The following is a 17,693-nucleotide window of genomic DNA, read 5'->3' on the forward strand; positions in this document are numbered from 1 at the left end:
CTACAATTCTCATATTTCAGGCTGTAATATTCCCATTTGATGGCATCCCCCTTTGGGAACATCCGGGAAGTTTTGACCCTAAAGTTGGGGCCAAGAATGTGCATGGAGGAATCGATTGTAGTGCTAGTGGTTTGTGTAGCACCTCTCGCACATTCTCTCGTCCCTGCCTATTTTGTTTCTGGTGGGATCTGGAGTGCCATGAGCAAGCAGGTGGCCGGGGATGGAGCGTGATGGTGAAGTGCCCATGAAAGATTCCTCTTTGCTGGACCCATTTCTAGACCAAGTGACTGCATGGCTATGTATTATAGTCTTCTCTATTGGTAAATAATAATAATAATAATAGTGTTGATATTTGTTAAGCGCTTACTATGTGCCAAGAATTGTTCTAAGCCCTGGGATAGATACAAGGTTCTAAGCGCTGGGATAGATAGATAGGTTGTCCCACTAGGGGCTCACAGTCTTAATCCCCGTTTTACAGGTGAGATAACTGAGGCACAGAGAAGTGAAGTGCCTTGCCCAATGTCACACAGCTGACAAGTGGCAGAGCCGGGATTAGAACCCACGACCTCTGACTCTCAAGCAGGGGCTCTTTCCACTGAGCCACGCTCCTTCGCGTTAATCATTTTTGTCCATCTCCTCCATTGGATCGTCATCTACTTTAGAGCAAGGAATATATATTTTGCTTCTTTTGTATTCTTCCAAGTGCTCAGTAAAATGTTCTGCATAAAGAAAACTAATAATGATAATGATGGTATGCATTGCGCATTTATTATATAACAAACAGTCGTGAGTGCTGAGGTGGATTCAGTGCAATTTAGATCAGATATGGTCCCTATCCTACACAGGGATCCCAGTCTAGGAGGAAGCAAGAACAGTGTTTAATCCCCATTTTACAAATGAGGGAACTGAAGTACAGAGAAGCCAAGTGATTTGCCCAAGGTCACACAGCAGCCAAGTAGTGGAGCCAGGATTAGTCATCAGATGTACTGACTCCCAGTCGTGTGTGCTTTCCTCTAGGAACTACAACTTCTCATACTGTTCTCAGTGATTGCTTTTTATACACTTTATTTTCCTTTAACATTTAGAGGTATATTGTTTAATTCTGGGCATGACAGATTATTTTTGCCACATTAAAACCCTCCCAAACTTTATCCAGAGAAGCCGAAGCAAAAGACTCCATGACTACATTTATCCCATAAGGGTTTTTTTTTTTTTATCTGTTCCGATTTTCCCAATCACTGGGAACGTTCAGGGACCTAATCCCTGAGGTGGGCAAGGAAAATCTGTGAAATCACACAGAGAGTGTGTTCAGGAAATGTTTTTAATTGGTAAGGATGATGGCGATAATACCTTGGATGAAAATGTAAGTCTCTGCTCACTTTCACCCTTAATTCCCTCTCAGGAACATATTTCTTCCCATTCTGCAGTTTGAGGCCTGGCTCACTCTCAGGGTGATGGTGATAAATTAGTCCATAACAACTATATGATACGTGGGGTTTTTGCTTGTCTCTTCATCCCACAGAATGACATTCTGTTTCCTGTCTGTGCTTTCCTGGAGTAGAAAAGAATAGTTTGGGGAGGGGGTGCAGGCAGCTCTGCTGTGATACACGGGGTCACTCTGTATTTCGGATGGAGCGTGACCGCAGAACCGCAGAATGGTCTTCTGATACTCTGCGTTTGGCAATTTTCTGTTGGCATCAGACCCGGGATGAATAATAAGATGCAAGTTTTCCTTAAGAAGGGATTCTTGGAGAGCCCAAACCCAGTGCTATAAAAGAACTGACTGCATCTCCCGTTGGGATGGAGTAGTGGGAGGTAATGATGTTGTTCCTGTCATTTCCTCTAAAAGAAGGACAAGTTTGGATTTGGGGTGGCGGAAGTTTGGAACTGAGAAGTTTTCAGCTTATGGCTTTATTCCTCATATATTTGAGGGCACGCTCCCTCTCCAGAAAAGGAGAACTGGGGATGAAAATAAAGTTGGACTTTTAAAACCTGACTGTTATTGTTTTCAGTGAGGTTGCTTCCAAGTAATGATGATGATTATAATACTGGTATTTATTAAGCACTTACTTCGGGCTGGGCACCAAATCCTTGTCCCAAAGGAGGGAGGGGAGAGCAGGGATTTCATCTCTTTTTTACAAATGAGGAAACTGAGACCCAGAGAAGGCAAGCGATTTGCCCAGGGTCACCCAGCAGGCCAGTGGCAGAGGTGGGACTAGGACCCAAGCCTCCTGACTTCTAATTGCATACTCATTCCACTAGGCCATGCTGCCTCACTGGAACACTTCTTTAGTCATTTAAACTGGGTGAGACCCAGGAAATAATCACAAGCCTTTGGCCTTTCCCTGGCTTAGTACTGCTTCAACCCACTCCAGGGGAATGCTTGCCACAGCCCCACTCAGCTCATTCCATGAAACAACCACTTACCAAATTTGCCCCTTCAGTCAGTCAATCAATGATATTTATTGAGTGCATACTGTGTGTAGAGCATTTGGGAAAGTAAAATAAAGGAGTTGGTAGATGTGATTCCTGCCCATAAGAAACTTTTGGTCTTGGGGGGCGAATTGATTTGGCCTCTCTTCCCGTTTCACTTCACCCCTGAGATCAGTTCCCACCCAAAGACCTGGGCTGGCCACCTTTCAGCCTGGGTTCTACTTTAGCCATACAAAAGGTCCACTGTGGTCCAGATCAGTTTAGCTTTATTCCCTGTTTCCTGGGTAAACTGCAAATGAATAAGCGTTAGGTTATTAATGCACCTTCCCCTCCCCCACCCCCTTCTTTGTAAAACCAGGTTCATTTTACCCAGTTTTCCTTTACTCCATTATAACATATCCCCAATCTGTAAAGCAAGAGAGACCTCTACATCATGTGCGTTGCTGGATCTCCAGGGTTTGAGCAAGAAATCTGACTGCTGGGTTTGTGCTTTCGTTTGGCAGGCAAGCCGACCTTCATCAAAATCCCTGAGGACCAGGTTGGGATATCCGGTGGAGTGGCTTCCTTCGTGTGCCAAGCCTCCGGGGAGCCCAGGCCACGCATCACGTGGATGAAGAAGGGGAAGAAAGTCAGTTCTCAGCGATTTGAGGTAATCCAGTTATAGTCTCTGCGTTCATCTATTGTGTTGGTTGCTTTCCAGGGCTGTTTCGCATCAGTTAGCTAATCCATACGATGCCCCTCGAGAGAGATTAAGAAGAGTTTTGCTTTCTTCAGTGGCGGGTAGACCCAGATCACTTTGTGTAGAATCAACGAATCAGTTTAGGGGCTGGAACTAAAGCCAGTTTCTGCTCCTAGGTGTCTTTTCAACAATCCATTTCAAGCAAACTCCTCTCCTCTATTCGGGGAAATGTTTAATGATCCCTCTTGCTGCTTCAGGATGTCCATAAGTCTAAGTGGAGCTACCATTTTAATGACATGACACAGTGCAGTTGACGCTGCAGATGCATTCACGATGCCTAATCCCGTTGGCAGCCTTAATTGGCTGGTGACAGCGTTCAGGGGTTCACACTTGCCAAATTTTCAGAGGCTGGCCTAGTAGTGATGGGAAAAATCCCATCTTCTATTTCAGGTCTTCTACTTGGCTCCCGGGAACCCAAGTCTGCCTTTTTGAGAAACAGCATTTCTTGACTTGACCTAGATGTTGGTTCTGGAAGGTGGTGTCTTTCTTCTTTCTTTCTGGAGGGATAATTGAAATGCATATTTTAATGGCTCCTAGAGATGCTTGCCTCTGTCAAACACAGGGCCATTGACACTAGCTCATTTCCACCTTTCCACGTGTCTTTGGGTCCACAAGGGGTCACATCTCTCTCATATCTTAGACCTCATTCCACCCATTCTGTCTGCTGGAATCCACTGGTATTTCTTTCCTCCAACTGCAATATCCAACCCCTTTCAATGGGCTAGATAGGCTCCCTTCTCTGAGGAGGGAAGGAGAAGGTAGAAAGATTCCTTATTTCATTGCAAGGAGGGTTCCTGCAGTGCAGCAGTAGTATGGTGGAAAGGAGGGGTCAGTGGAGATTGTAGGCTGTGAGCTCCTTGTGTGTAGGGGTCGTGTCTGCCAACTCCATTATATTGGGCTTTCCAAAGCAGTACAGTGATCAGTAAATACCATTGATTGATTGACTGACTGGAGAAATATGTGTGGGTGGGTCAAAATATTTATTGAGTGCAATGCACTGTCCTAAGTTCTTGGGAGGTACAAAACCAAGAAGTGGTGTGGGCCTTGCCCCCAAGAAGCTTATACTTTAATGGGAAAGACACAGATAAAAATATTTGCAAATTGCTGGACAACCCTCATCGCAATGTGTCCTGTGTGGCAGAGAACAATAGCCTATATTTAATGTTGGTGTGAGCTTCTGCTTTTTTACAGTAATTGAAACAGGATGGCTTTGGAGTTAACTATGTCCTGGAGCTATGACTTTGCAGCTCCTGTCATTAGGAGTGAGTTTGCAGGTGGCAGTGAAAATGAGCAAGTGTTTCTTTCTCTCTTTGTTTCCGATCGGACTCTCCTCCTTCGGACTGATCTACCCCAAGCCCCGGTCTCTTGTGAGTCCAAACCAGTGAGCCTGGAGTATAACGTCACATTATCATTATCATTAGCGAAGTAGCATCGCCTAATGGAAAGAGCATGACCCTGGGAGTCAGAGGACCTGGGTCTAATTCAGGCTCTGCCACTTGTCTGCTGTGTGACCTTGGGCAAGTCATTTCTCTGTTTCTAAATTCCCTCATCTGTAAAATAGGGATTAAGACTGTGAGCCCCATGTAGGACAGGGACCGTGTCCAATCTGATGGTCTTATATCTACCCCAGCAGTTAGTACACCGTTTGGCACATAGTAAACCTTAGCAAGTACCACTTAAAAAAAAAAAAGCCCCACTGGCTCCACCAGCATTTCCCTCAGACTTCTTTTTTCGAGGGTGAAACCTGTCCCAGGCTCTAAGCGGCTGTAAGTAAGCTGGCATGTAAGTCGTCCTCACCACTTGGCAAAGGAACATGTAAACTTGGTCAGGATGTCTTTATAATTGTGTTCCACCTCTTCAGAGCCTCCCCTTCCCTCCCAGTTTTAATTGAGGGTAGGGGAGCGAGCAGAATTTCCACAAAATGGATTGTTTATAGGAAGCAGCCTTCAGGTAGACAGCAGTGAGAACCCAAATGGGAAGGTGTTTTTTTGGTGATTTTTTGCTAATTGCTGCCAGGTTTTCCTGTTGTAACCGGCTGGTACAGCCCTCAGATCCTTCTGCTGATGTATTGGCGTGTCGAGAAGGGAGGTTGTTCTTGGAATGGAGAAACTCAGCCGACTGAAAAAATAATAATGACAATGCACTGCCTTCTGCCCCATGGCTACTGTTGGTAAAACAGACAGAGTTTGAGACAGTTGCTGCAAAAGCAACTCTTTTAAGTAATGTTTGGGCTTTCTCAAGCATCTTTGTTCAGACTTGTGCCATGCATGAAAATTGATAATCTTGCTTTGCATCTATGTATAACCAGCCAAAAAAAAAAAAAACCCTAAGCTTTGACCGAGTGTGACATACAGGTCTGTGGGAGGGGAAAGCCCTTGGAGGAGGAGATGGAAAGAATGGTGGAAAGGCATAGACACAAAGGAGAGAGAGATTGATTCATCAAAGGGCATAGGAAGCATGCACACACACAGAGACCCGAGGAAGAAAGAGAGAGAGACTGCTATCTGCTTCTTTGCTCTTCTCAGCTCCCAGGTGATCCACCATCTCCAAAGTGGGCGTTTTGGCCAAATTAGATACCTGTGCAAGTCCCACCTGTCTTGCTGCTGCCCAGATTAGGTCTTCTGCAGGGCCCATCATTTGCATGGCCTAGTGGAAAGGGCATGGGAATCAGAGGACCTGGGTTCTAATCCTGGCTCTGCTACTTACAAGTGGGCAAGTCAGTCTTCCGTGCCTCAGTTCCCTCATCTGTTATTGTTACGGCACTTGTTAAGTGCTTACTATGTGCTAAGCACTGTTCTAAGTATTAGGGTGGATGCAAGTTTTTCAGGTTCACGTGGGGCTCACAATCTCAATCCCTATTTTACTGATGAAGTAAACGAATCCCAGAGAAGTGAAGTGACTTGCCCATGTATACGCATACATACATGTGTCATTTATTGCCTTTGCAGAAAGGCAGAGATTTGCATTCTAAATTCCAGTTTAACATAGTGTTGTAACTTTGCATAATAATTTAAGTAGAGTGGCTCTATTTTTCCTAAGCAATGTTTAAGCCTCATTTGACAGTAATTAGAAATGATGCTAATTTCAAAATTCTAGCTCTTATAGATGAAGGTCTTAGAGTTCTTTGGCCTGTTAATAATAGTAATAATCACAATAATTGAAAAAAAATCTCCCAGCCTGCATATAACAGGCTAGGTTAACCCAGGGTTCCCTTTACTTACTGTTGGACTAGGAGCAGCCTCCTCACCTAGAAAAGGGACTAATCTCCCTTGGTTGGACCCCTCTCCAGCATGTTAGAGGGTTTGTGCGAATGTTAGTTAAAGTTATTTGTTCAGGGCATATTGTAAATCCAGGGGAAAGGCATATTGTAAATCCAGTGAAGGAAATAAACTAGATAAATATTTAAGACTCAGTCGAAAATTGATGGATGAGAGAGAGGAGCGATTTTTCTATCAGGCTTGAGTTTATCTCTGTAGCTCCTGAAGCTCTTTGTTCTTCACCCAGGCAAAACGATCCCCAGCTCACAGGGCAGTGACTAACAAGTTTTGTCACCTCCTAATTTTTTTGTGAAGTTGTTTTTATTCCCTACACATTTTTGGCCCTTTGTGCTGGTCGTGCATTTCACGCCCCTAACTTAAAATCTCCCTCTTCCCTGATTTATGTATTAATATGCTTCTTTTGTCCTGTAACTTCTTTCCTGGACCTGCACCTTGGCTGCCATGGTGATAGACACCACACAGATCTGCATACTTACCCATCATTTCCTGCCCTCCCAGATGAATTGCCTGTATTCTCTTCCCCTTCCTCCCTAAGGGCTCTCCTTCCCTCCTCTTGGCTGCCCCAGGATTCTCTCTGCCTCTCCACCAAGCTCACTGTGATCATGCCTCTTTCACTTTGGACTCAACTCTCCACTCTTTCTCGGCTATCCTTCCTTGCTGCTTCACATATGCCGTTTTGTGTTTATAACAGAGTTCATTGTCTCCTCTACTTTCTCCCCCGGCTTTTTCCCCTCCCCATCTCCTCTCCTCTCCTAACCTGGCAGGGCATGCAGGAAGGTCAAAGTTGGTACAGGCCTCCAAAATTCAACTCAGGGGTGCTCATTCCAAACTCCTGGGTCAAACACAGTAATTAAAATACTTCCCAGTAGTTGTTTAGTGTTTCCAAAGCAGTGTGATTAAAAAAAAAAATAATGGTCAGTTGTAGGCCATACCTGTTCAGTGGATTCTGAACAATCCTGACTCACTGACTGGCACTAGCCCTCTGCCTTTTCATCTTCCCATTTTTTTCCTTTGGCATGTTCCCTTCCAAAATCCTGCACCCACCCTGCGGCACTGTTCGCATCAGCATTAGCAAAATTTACTCGGAGCCTGCCGGGGCAGAGCCCTGAACTGGCTTCTCGGGAGCCTACTCAGGAAATAAAAGATGTGAGTCCCACCTTTAAATAGCTCATAGTCATTTTCCTATGTGCCCAATCGGAGGGGACAAGTGGGTTTTGTGGAGTGTGGGACTGCAGCAGGCGTTGGTGACATTAGCGGAGACAGACTGAGACAGAGACAGACAGAGGCAGAAACTGCCTATAAATTTCCTCTTCCTGTCAGGAGAACAAAAAGGATAAAATTTCTCTTGGACATGGTGAGCTTTTGACTTGCATGTCCTTTTCACAGCTCTTTTTCTGCTCTTCTTCCCTCCTCATGCCAAAAGTCTGAATTTAAGGCTGACCTTCAGAGCCTTCTGCAAGAGATTTTTTTTAAAATGGTGTTTGTTAAGCGCTTCTATGTGCCAGACATTGTTCTAAGTGCTGGGGTAGATTCAAGGCTGGACACAGGTGCAACCCCACATGGGGCTTACACTCTTAATCCCCATTTTACAGATGATGGTAACTGAGGCACAGAGAAGTGAAGTGACTTGCCTAAGGTCACCAAGCAGACAAGTGGCGGAGCTGGGATTAGAACCCAGGTCCTTCTGACTGCCAGATTTTAAAATCCTGGGGCCTTCAATCTCTATTCCCGTCTCTGAGGCAGATGAAGAAACTAAATAACCTGAGGTCATTATAGCAAGAAATTGTTACCTGTCACCTCTCTTTACCCAACATGCTTTCCTCTGTTCATCCAAGTGAGACTCTTCTGGTATATGGATTTAGGGGAAATAGATCCCCATTGAGGAGTGTAACAAAATGAGTCTGAGAGGGAGGAGTAGTTGGGGGGGCGGGGGGGGGTGTTGTGGTGTCCTTTGAATTTGACTATTGAAGCCCGCCGTCCTGTTAGCATCCAATGGAGACTTAACAGCTCTTCCACTGTTCTTGACCAGGTCATTGAATTTGATGATGGGTCAGGATCAGTCCTGCGGATCCAGCCCCTTCGGGTGCACCGGGATGAGGCCATCTATGAATGCACAGCTACCAATAGCGTCGGGGAGATCAACACCAGTGCTAAGCTCACCGTACTGGAAGGTAGGAGGAGAAATATGTCTTGGGTTGGTGGCCAGGGTGGGTAAGGAAAGAAGAGGGAGATGGGATAGTGGAAACAAATGAGGGGAGGCGTAGCAGCCGAACAGTATTCCTTGGTTTGTGGGTGTGTGTCATGGTGGGGAGGGGGAGCTAAAGGTGGAGTTACTTCAACATCACCGTGGTTGGTAAGAGTACGGGCCAGGGAACATGAAGGCCGATAGAGAATATGCTGAGTGAAGGAGCAGATTTTTGGTGGAATAATGGTGGATGGGGGTTTGTGTGTTGGTGTGTCGAGGGGCATGGGTGGGGAGAGGTTGCTATTTTCTGGAATTATCAGAACTGGATTAACAAAGTGTACAGTAGAGGGGCCTCTGGGATCCAGAACATTGCTCCAAACCTCAGTGTTCTTTCTTTCACATCACTGCAATACTCACACGTGAGCCTCTTTTCGGCACATTTCATTTGGGCTAGGTGATCTTTGTAAGTGGAATTAAATGGTTAAGACAAGTCTCAGTCTAAGGACATGAGCACTTTTTCCTGGTGCTGCTTAGACTTCCAAGTCTCACTAGTCAAGTCTTCCTCGGACGGGTCAGAGGTCATCTTATTTTGCCTCACTTGCTTTAGATTCTCCCTACCCATATTTGTGCCTCATCCAGCTCTTCTGCACCAAAGGCAATTGGTCCTCTTGACATTTAGCAGCTGCAACAATTGGTCTGGCTGAGGTTTTGCTTTCTGTTGATGTACCCAGAAGCAGTGCCTTTGGTGCTAGGAGCTGCTAATTGGTGGTATCCAGTCCAGTTTCAGTTGGTTTGGTTTTCTTCTGTGGCTGAACCATGAGCTGTATGTCCATGTGCCCCTACCCTAGGCAAGGGGTTTCCTTGTGGTGCCTCACTGCCCTTGTTTATTGCCAGTTTCTCTTCGCTCCACCTTAAAACAATGTAGTGTCCTGTAAATTTCCTCGTGCTTGCTTGCACTGAGTAGAATTTTCTGGCAAGTGGTCACTCCCTAAGTGTAGTTTTAACCTGCCTTTATTACCTGGAATAAAACAGAGAAAGCTGTTTGCAAACAAAGGATTAGGCAGATTAGCAGGTCTGAAGACTAAATTGGCGGATAGATGATGACACGGCTAAGTGCTAGACTGCCAAGGGCTTCGGCTGTGCCGAGAAAATTAAACCACAGGTCCGACTCTGAGAGACACATGACAGGTCTGCTGTGAACCAGCCAAAGCTGGGTCTAGAGATCAAAAGCTGAAGGCTGAACTTCCCCACACCAAGCCCCAACACAACTGCCCCCAGTGAGCTTCATGCCCATGAAAGCTGGCCTGCTATGGAAGCCAGGTTCCAGAGTTGCCCACTGGCACCCAGGCAGGCCTTGAAAACGGGCCGGACAACTGGCGGGGCCAAGCAGGAACGGATCTTTCTCATAAGTGCAGGTTTTGAGAGTGAATGGTTTCATTGTCTCTCTTTCTCACTCTGTTTCTTAATAGCAGGGTCAGTAAAATGAGTAGCCAAATGTCTGTTGTGAATATGTCTGGCTACACCCAGGCAGGCAACCCCTCTGGCTAGTGCAAATTCTCTTAAGATTCAGCCAACAAGCACTCTCTATCTTTTTCAGAAGTTGGTTTAATGCAAAACCTGCACTGGAAGGCATTTCTCTCTGTCTCCCTGTCTCTATCTCTGTGTCTCATATTGAGGGCTTGCGTCAGAGGGCCCACTTTTCTCAAGGCATTTCTGATGCTCTGTTAGTTAAGGTCCCACTGGCAACCCAACGAGGGAGCTCAGATTGTCGAAAAATGGGGGTGTGAGGCTGTGCAGCTTTGGGGGCTGGGTTCTGAGTTTCTCCGGGCATCTCTAGGGGCTTTTTTCACCCAGCAGATCCCCTTCTGAACATAGTAGTTCTCCTCACCGGAGCTTTCAGGACTCCTTCTCTGGCTTCACATCCCCTCAGCCTTGCCCACACTGGATTCCTCAGGAACACAGCCCTGGATGTGCTTAGTGACAAGGGGCACACAGTAAGCTCCTGCCTAATTGAATATCAGAAATCTGATGTTTTGTAATTGTTTTCAGCTCTTCTGGAGTTCACTGTGTTGCCTTTGTTCTGCAACCTGAAACTGCATAGGGATGGTGTAAATAAACCTGCCTCCTGTCACCTGGGGCTGGGAGAGAAGTGAAGCAGCATGGCCTAGGGGGAGAAAGCACGGGCATGGGAGTCACAGGACCTGAGTTCTAATCCTGGCTCTGCTACTTGTCTGCTGGGTGACCCTGGGCGAGTCCCTTCTTTTGTGCCTCAATTAACTCATCTATGAAATAAGGATTAAGACTATGAATCCCATGTGGGACAGGGACTGCTTCCAACCCAATTTGCTTGTATTCATCCCAGAGCTTAGAACAGTGCTTGGCACATAGTAAGCGTTTAACAAATGCTTATACTAATGCAAATTACTAATAATAACAATAATAATCATTATTATTGTTCACTCATTCAATCATATTTATTGAGCGCTTACTGTGTGCAGAGCACTGTACTAAGCACTTGGGAAGTACAAGTTGGATTGTTACTAATAATAATCATCATTATTGTTACTAATAATAACAACAATAATAATAGTGGGACCCAGATGTCCCTTGGAAGTTATTTTGAATGCTCTTCCATTCAGAGTCTGAGACTGGAGGGAAAGCAGGGGTTCCTCGGGTTCGGTTTTTGCCCCTGCAGTGTCACCCCTCCCCGTGACCACAACTCGGGATCAAAAATGAGATCCACAAATGCTTTGACTCTGATATTAAAAAAAAATCATTTTCTGAAATAGAATTGGTCTTATTTTGGTAATTCAAGGGTTTACAGTATTATGCTGCTTGTGTGCTATGGAAACAGCTGCTGTTGAGAACTGAATCATCTTCATTTTTGTGCCTAAGTGATATCAGAATGGATGCTGGAGACAGTGTGGTACAGACCCTTATGTGCGCTTTTAAGCATTCGCTTCTGATGAGTGCTATTAAACCTTATGCCCCTTATCTTTTTCTTATGTTTCTTTTTTTCTTTCCTAAATGACTTCCCCAACTAGGATATCATAGATTCAAAATGCCTTGAGCCAACAGTCAAAATGGGGGAGGAGGGGTGTGGAAGGGAAGGCTTCTGGCTTCAGTAGCATGAGCAAGGTCAGGTTTTCCGTATGATCTCAGGTGGCAGGGGTTAAAATGGTTTTCGTAATTACTGTCAGACAGAAATTTACTGTAAGTGGTATAGACCTCTTTCTTGTGAAGACTCTGACTAATGCAAGGGAGCCTTGGGCACAAGGCGCTCTCTCCCTTTTTCAGAGCAATCCTCACAGTGGCTGCCTGCTGCATATATAATGCTCATTGATTTTTATGTTGCAGAAACCTCTGTTACCCTCATTTTTTTGGTTTTCCCTTTAAATTTAGTCCTTAGGACAGAGACTTTCCCATCAGCATCTCCTCCTCTGGGGTTTGGGTGACTTCTAGGATGCCCTTGTAATAAAATAATCTGCTGCTTCATTTGATTTGTGTGCCCACTACATTTTGAGCTCCATTCCTGCACCAGTCTACTCAGGGAGCTTCCGATCCTTAGCTCAACCTTCCCAGGATTTTAAGACACAGGCCAAAGGCTCCCCTTTTCACAGGAGCAGATTATTCATTCATTCAATCGTATTTATTGAGTGCTTGCTGTGTGCATTCATTCATTCAGTCATACTTATTGAGCGCTTACTGTGTGCAGAGCACTGTACTAAGCTCTTGGGAAGTACAAGTTGGCAACATATATAGAGACAGTCCTTACCCAACAACGGGCTCACAGTCTAGAAGGGGGAGACAGACAACAGAAGAAAACACATAGACAGGTGTCAGAGCACTGTACTAAGCGCTTGGGAAGTACAAGTCGGCAACATATAGAGACACAGTCCAGGGAAGCCGATGTCAGAGTAGGCTTCTTTATCCTCCCTTTCCTCCTTTGTCCATCTTTTTTTTTTCCTCTCTTCCCCTCTCTACCTCAGAATACTGCTAGTGATGAACGCTGTATCTGTTTAGTGTAATTGAAAGTTATTTCTCCTGTTGATCAGTGGGTGAGATAGACATGTGAGGACCTTCCCTTCTCTTGGACTGCTGATAAGCTGAATTATGTATGAGTCATGTTGAACATTTCTGTCTTTTTCAATTATGACCCAAAGCAGCATAAAAATACTCTTGCCCGTCTGGCAGAAAGGGAAACCAGGGAAGGTTGGAATGAATAAATGTACACCTATTCTCTGGGAAAGCTGGAGGGGCCAGTGTGGGGGCATTTTATAGGTTGCCAATTAATAAATATAGTTTTGAGCTGCACTGGTGGGAATTCTATCTCACGTTAGCCCGCCATCGCTCACACGGAGGCCGCGATACAAGGCTCCTTTCAGGAGAATAGTAGGCAGCAGGAAGGAGAGGTTATAGTACTCGGGAAAGGACTAGCAGAAAGAGCCCGGGCCTGGGTTCTAATCCTGACTCCGCCATTTTGCTGTGTGACCTTGGGCAACTCATTTAACCACTCTGTGACTTAGTTACCTCAACTGTAAAATGGGGATTAAGACTGTGAAGACTGTGTTCGTCCTGATTATCTTTATCTACCCCAGTGCTTAATACAGTGCCTGGCGCATAGTAAGTGCCTAACAAATTCCATTTAAAAAAAAAATCCATTAGGTGGCTCTCAGGAGCCATTATGTTGAGTGAGTTCCCCAAATTTCTTGGTGATTTTCTCCCTTGTCCCTGTTTCCCTCCTCTCTTATCCATCCATGCCTCTTCATTGCCCTACCCCAGCACCCTCCCTATCTTGGGCACATCTCTCTCTCTCTCTCTCTCTCTCTCTCTCTCTCTCTCTCTCTCTCTCTCTCTCTCTCTCTCTCTCTCTCTCTCTCTCTCCCTCTCTCCCTCTCCTCTGTCTCTGTCTCCTCTGTCTCTGTCTCCTCTCTCTCCTCCCCCTAACCTGCACACCAGAATGGAGTGATTGGAAATGAGCCGAATTGGAGCATCTCTGCCTGTTTCTCTGGTTGGTGTTAGAAGCAGAAAAGGTCCCCCTCAGAGCCACCACACCTTTGACAGCTGAGAAGCTGGGCAGACAGGAAGGGGCTCGTTGCCCCAGGGCTATACTTGCCAAGCCAGCAGGCAGGCTGCTCACTATGGGCTTTTGTCGCCAGAAGTCAGGCTTTGCTGTGGGTTTGAGCTGAGTTGTGGAATCTGGTAAAGCTCCAGTGTTTGCAGTGTCTGGGGTGGGAGGCCTCTCCAGCTTTATTGTGGTACATTGATTACTGAACCATGTCATGAGTTTCATTTCTTTCACCATCTGCTGGCCCCAACCCAGTTCCTGGAGTTACCCAGTTTGAAATGCTGTAAATGGTAAACATTTGACAGTTACAAATGATTTCTGCAGAGGACTGGATCTCTAAAGGACTGAAACAATATGTCCTTGTTGTAAACACTCTTCTAACACAGATTCCACCATTAGAATCGTAAACCACAGTTAGCTCTGTTTCATCTTTATTTGCGCTTGGGTAGCTAAGAAAGGATCCCGAGGAACATGACATTTTAGCTGGCCGGTTTTCTTTTGCATCTTTTTGGCCGAAGGAGAGCCACAGAAACAGTTCCAAAATCGGAGTAATTAGAAAAGAGAGGTTTGGTCTGTAAATGCTACACAAAGATGAACACATGGTCAAAAGGGAGTATGGGAACAGACTCCGTACAATGAAGCAGGCATGAATAATATATATAGCAGCTCATCTTAATGGGGAGCACGAGTTCCCCCATCTGCACAGCATTGATGAAAAAGATGGGGAGAGAAAGAACTTTCCCTCCCCCTTCCTCAGCAGAGCATTTCCTTAGAGTTTCTAAGTGCTTTGTCCACTCAAGTCGTAAGTGGCTCAACAGCTTCCCTTGAGAGAGTCTCCCCAGCATAATTAGCCCTCCCCGGTTAAGGGCATCACCTTGATGTTTCCCTTGAATTTCCCTTTTCTTAATCTTCGTTACTGTCAACCCATCCGTGTGCTGGAAGAATCTATTAATTCTATATTAAACAGGTGCCCACAGGGTAGGACTTCCTTGGGCAGGGCATTGATTTAAGCCACTTCCAATTCTGCCAGAACACACTTCTTTCATTCATTCAATTGTATTTACTGAGCGTTTGTGCAGAACACTGTACTAAGTGCTTGTTTTCACTATGTTTTTCATCTCAATTACTGTTAGTGAGAGAATAACAATGCGTGTGTAGCAGTGTCCAAATGGTAGCAATAATAATGGTATTTAAGTGCTTACTATGTGTCAAGCACTGTTCTAAGTGTTCACATAGATACAAGTTAATCAGGCTTGTCAAGGTCTGTGTCCGCCCCAGGGGCTCACAGTCTTAATATCCATTTTACAGATGAGGGAACTGAGGCACAGAGAAGTTAAGTGAGTTGCCCAAGGTCACACACCAGACAAGTGACAGAACTGGGATTAGAACCCAGGTTCTTACTACTCCCAGGCCCGGGCTCTGTCCACTTGGCCGTGCTGCTTCCAAAAAAGTGGTGTGGGCATGCACGTGGCAGTGGGCACAGGGTGGCACTGCAGTGTGAGTTTTTCAAGAGTGGGGTGTTGCAAGTGCTCAGCTACTGTGGTTTAGGAGAACTAGGTGTACTAAGGCTTCTGCAGATTTTGTTTCAGTTGATTATATTCTAAGTCCACCTGACTGGCAGAAGGTTTGCCAAAACTTTGGCCTGTGTCTTTGACCTTCCCATCTATAATAATAATAATAATAATGATGGCATTTATTGAGCGCTTACTATGTGCAAAGTACTGTTCTGAGCATTGGGGAGGTTACAAGGTGATCAGGTTGTCCCACGGAGGGGCTCACAGTCTTCATCCCCATTTTACAGATGAGGGAACTGAGGCCCAGAGAAGTTAAGTGACTTGCCCAAAGTCACACAGCTGACAATTGGCGGAGCCGGGATTTGAACCCATGACCTCTGACTCCAAAGCCCAGGCTCTTTTCCACTGAGCCACGCTGCTTCTCTGTGTGCGTTCCCTGTTGCAGCAGGCAATACGCGCTAGATGTCGGTAATGGTGGTGAGCCCCCTTTCTTTAAGAAAGTTCTTTTTCTCTTGTCCGCTCCTTAGAAGGACGGTATATGTGACCGTAAGCCAAGGACAGTAGGGTGTTGATCGTGAACCGGTGACCAAGTTTTTATTATCCTTTAACAACAACAACAATAATGATAATAATTGGGGTACTTTTAAACACTTAGTATGTGCAGAGCACTGTACTAGTAAAGCTCTGTGCTAGATACAGTGCAGTCAGATCAGAAACAGCGTTTGGTTGGTGGCGAGGGAAGGGAGGTATTGCAGAAGATGGTTCCTTCCATGGCCTAACAGAAAGCAATTCAGATGATTTGTTATTGGGCTTTAGCAGCTTGTTCTTCTTTTGGGGGGAATCTGGGTCCTGGGGCCCCCACTAGTCAGTGTCTGCCCTGGGGCTGACTTGCAAGTAGAGTCAAAAGACATACTATCTAACCCAACATTCCCTGTTCCTACCTTTCCCATAGCCAAAGTTCAGCAGGAGCCTGGAGAAAAGAGCAGAGCAGCATTGAGGATCAAATTTTTTCTTTTTATTAATTAAAATTCTTCCTCCCCTTTAGCACCGCTTCTTTAAGATCCAGCCTTATCTTTCAGACCCTGGACCCAGGGGCTCCTGTTGGCCTTCATGTTTGCTCTAGACCAAGGTATTTCTACAGTGGAATTTCACTCCCAATTCTGATGTCGCCAGAATTTTTTTTTTTTGTCAGTTAAATGAAAGCTGCATCTTGCTTTAATGTTTTTTTTTTTTTTGTATTTAACAATAATGGTTCTCTTGGCTGAAAACAAGAGATCATTTAGAAGTGATTCCTCAGCCGCGGAAAGTTTAGTGTTGTCAATCTCTTCCCCCAAATAGGAGAGTCAGCAAATCTGAGGAAATTTATCAGTCCTGAATACCATCATTTTCAACTCTTATCTCTGTTTAAATGATTAACTAATGGTACATGACCATATAATGTATCCGAGATGGCCAATTCCATCACAAGACTGCCATACACGGGGGTTATCAACCAGGTTCATTCTACTAGGTTTATGAGGCAAGAAATACAACCTTTGAAAAGTTTTAAATGGAATTTCACATAATTAATACACAGTGGAGCCCTTGGGAATTGTGTCTCATGCAGAAAGCCTTGAGTCTTTGAAGATATTGGCCACTTAATTTCTCATCAGGAACCACACAAATCTAAGCTTCTGGGCATGGGCCTGCACAGCCCCTGCCAGCCTGAGAAGCCCAACTAGAAAATGTCTATTTCCTGAAAAACAGATACTCCCACTGGGGGGGGGCGGGGAAACGGTGCTTTTCCTTTTCATATTTGCCTTTCGATACCAAGAATTAGAAACCATTTAGAATTATAGGCACCCTGATGGGTTCAGTATGCATATGGCCGGGCAGGAGAGGTGAAAACGCCAAGAAAAACAAATAATTAATCCTCATTGAGTTGATTCCACAGAATAAACATATCCTTAATTCCCTCCTGGCCCAGAAAGCCTTAGGTTATTGGGACCATAAAGAATGTGCCCCAAACTCTGCTAATAAAGGCAACGTCTGATTTGTTTCTCAGTCTCAGACAGGTTTCTTTCATTGTTGGACTTCTTGGAATGCGGTTTTATCCGGGTGCACTCTTGGCAGGCGAAGAACCATTACTGTTGGCTGAAAAGACTGGTGGCTGCCGATTAATTTAGCTCATTCCTGCCCATACCCACATCCATCCATCCACATCATACCCACTTTGAGCGTCTTATCTGATAATCCTAGTGCTTTACAAAGCCCTGGTGGCAAGTCTTTCGTATTTATTCTTTGTAGGCCTGACTGTAAGATTGAATGTTTCCTTACGGCAGAGTCTTGATGCAACAGATGAATGGCAAACAGAATGTATACCCCATTATGGGGCTCTCCCTTCCTGCCCAGTCCAGGCTTTAGGGTTAGAGTTGAGTAGGCACAGTCTTGGGAAGTGAAATCCTTTCTTCATTTCCCAAACTCTCATGCCTGCTGA

The 17,693-nt window shown here is 45.2% G+C and overlaps 1 protein-coding gene across 11 annotated transcripts in view; it reads left to right on the plus strand.

The window, feature by feature from the left end:
- PTPRF (protein tyrosine phosphatase receptor type F) overlaps nucleotides 1–17,693 on the plus strand; it is a 311,983-nt gene that overhangs the window by 84,779 nt on the left and 209,511 nt on the right. For all 11 annotated transcript variants that reach the window (XM_038760656.1, XM_038760661.1, XM_038760660.1 and 8 more), the window contains exons 2-3: nucleotides 2,937–3,082; nucleotides 8,480–8,621. In XM_038760656.1, the coding sequence (XP_038616584.1) occupies nucleotides 2,937–3,082; nucleotides 8,480–8,621 (288 nt within the window). The remainder of the gene's footprint in view (nucleotides 1–2,936; nucleotides 3,083–8,479; nucleotides 8,622–17,693) is intronic.

The sequence above is a fragment of the Tachyglossus aculeatus genome, chromosome 18 (assembly GCF_015852505.1).
Source record: "Tachyglossus aculeatus isolate mTacAcu1 chromosome 18, mTacAcu1.pri, whole genome shotgun sequence".
Lineage (NCBI taxonomy): Eukaryota > Metazoa > Chordata > Mammalia > Monotremata > Tachyglossidae > Tachyglossus > Tachyglossus aculeatus.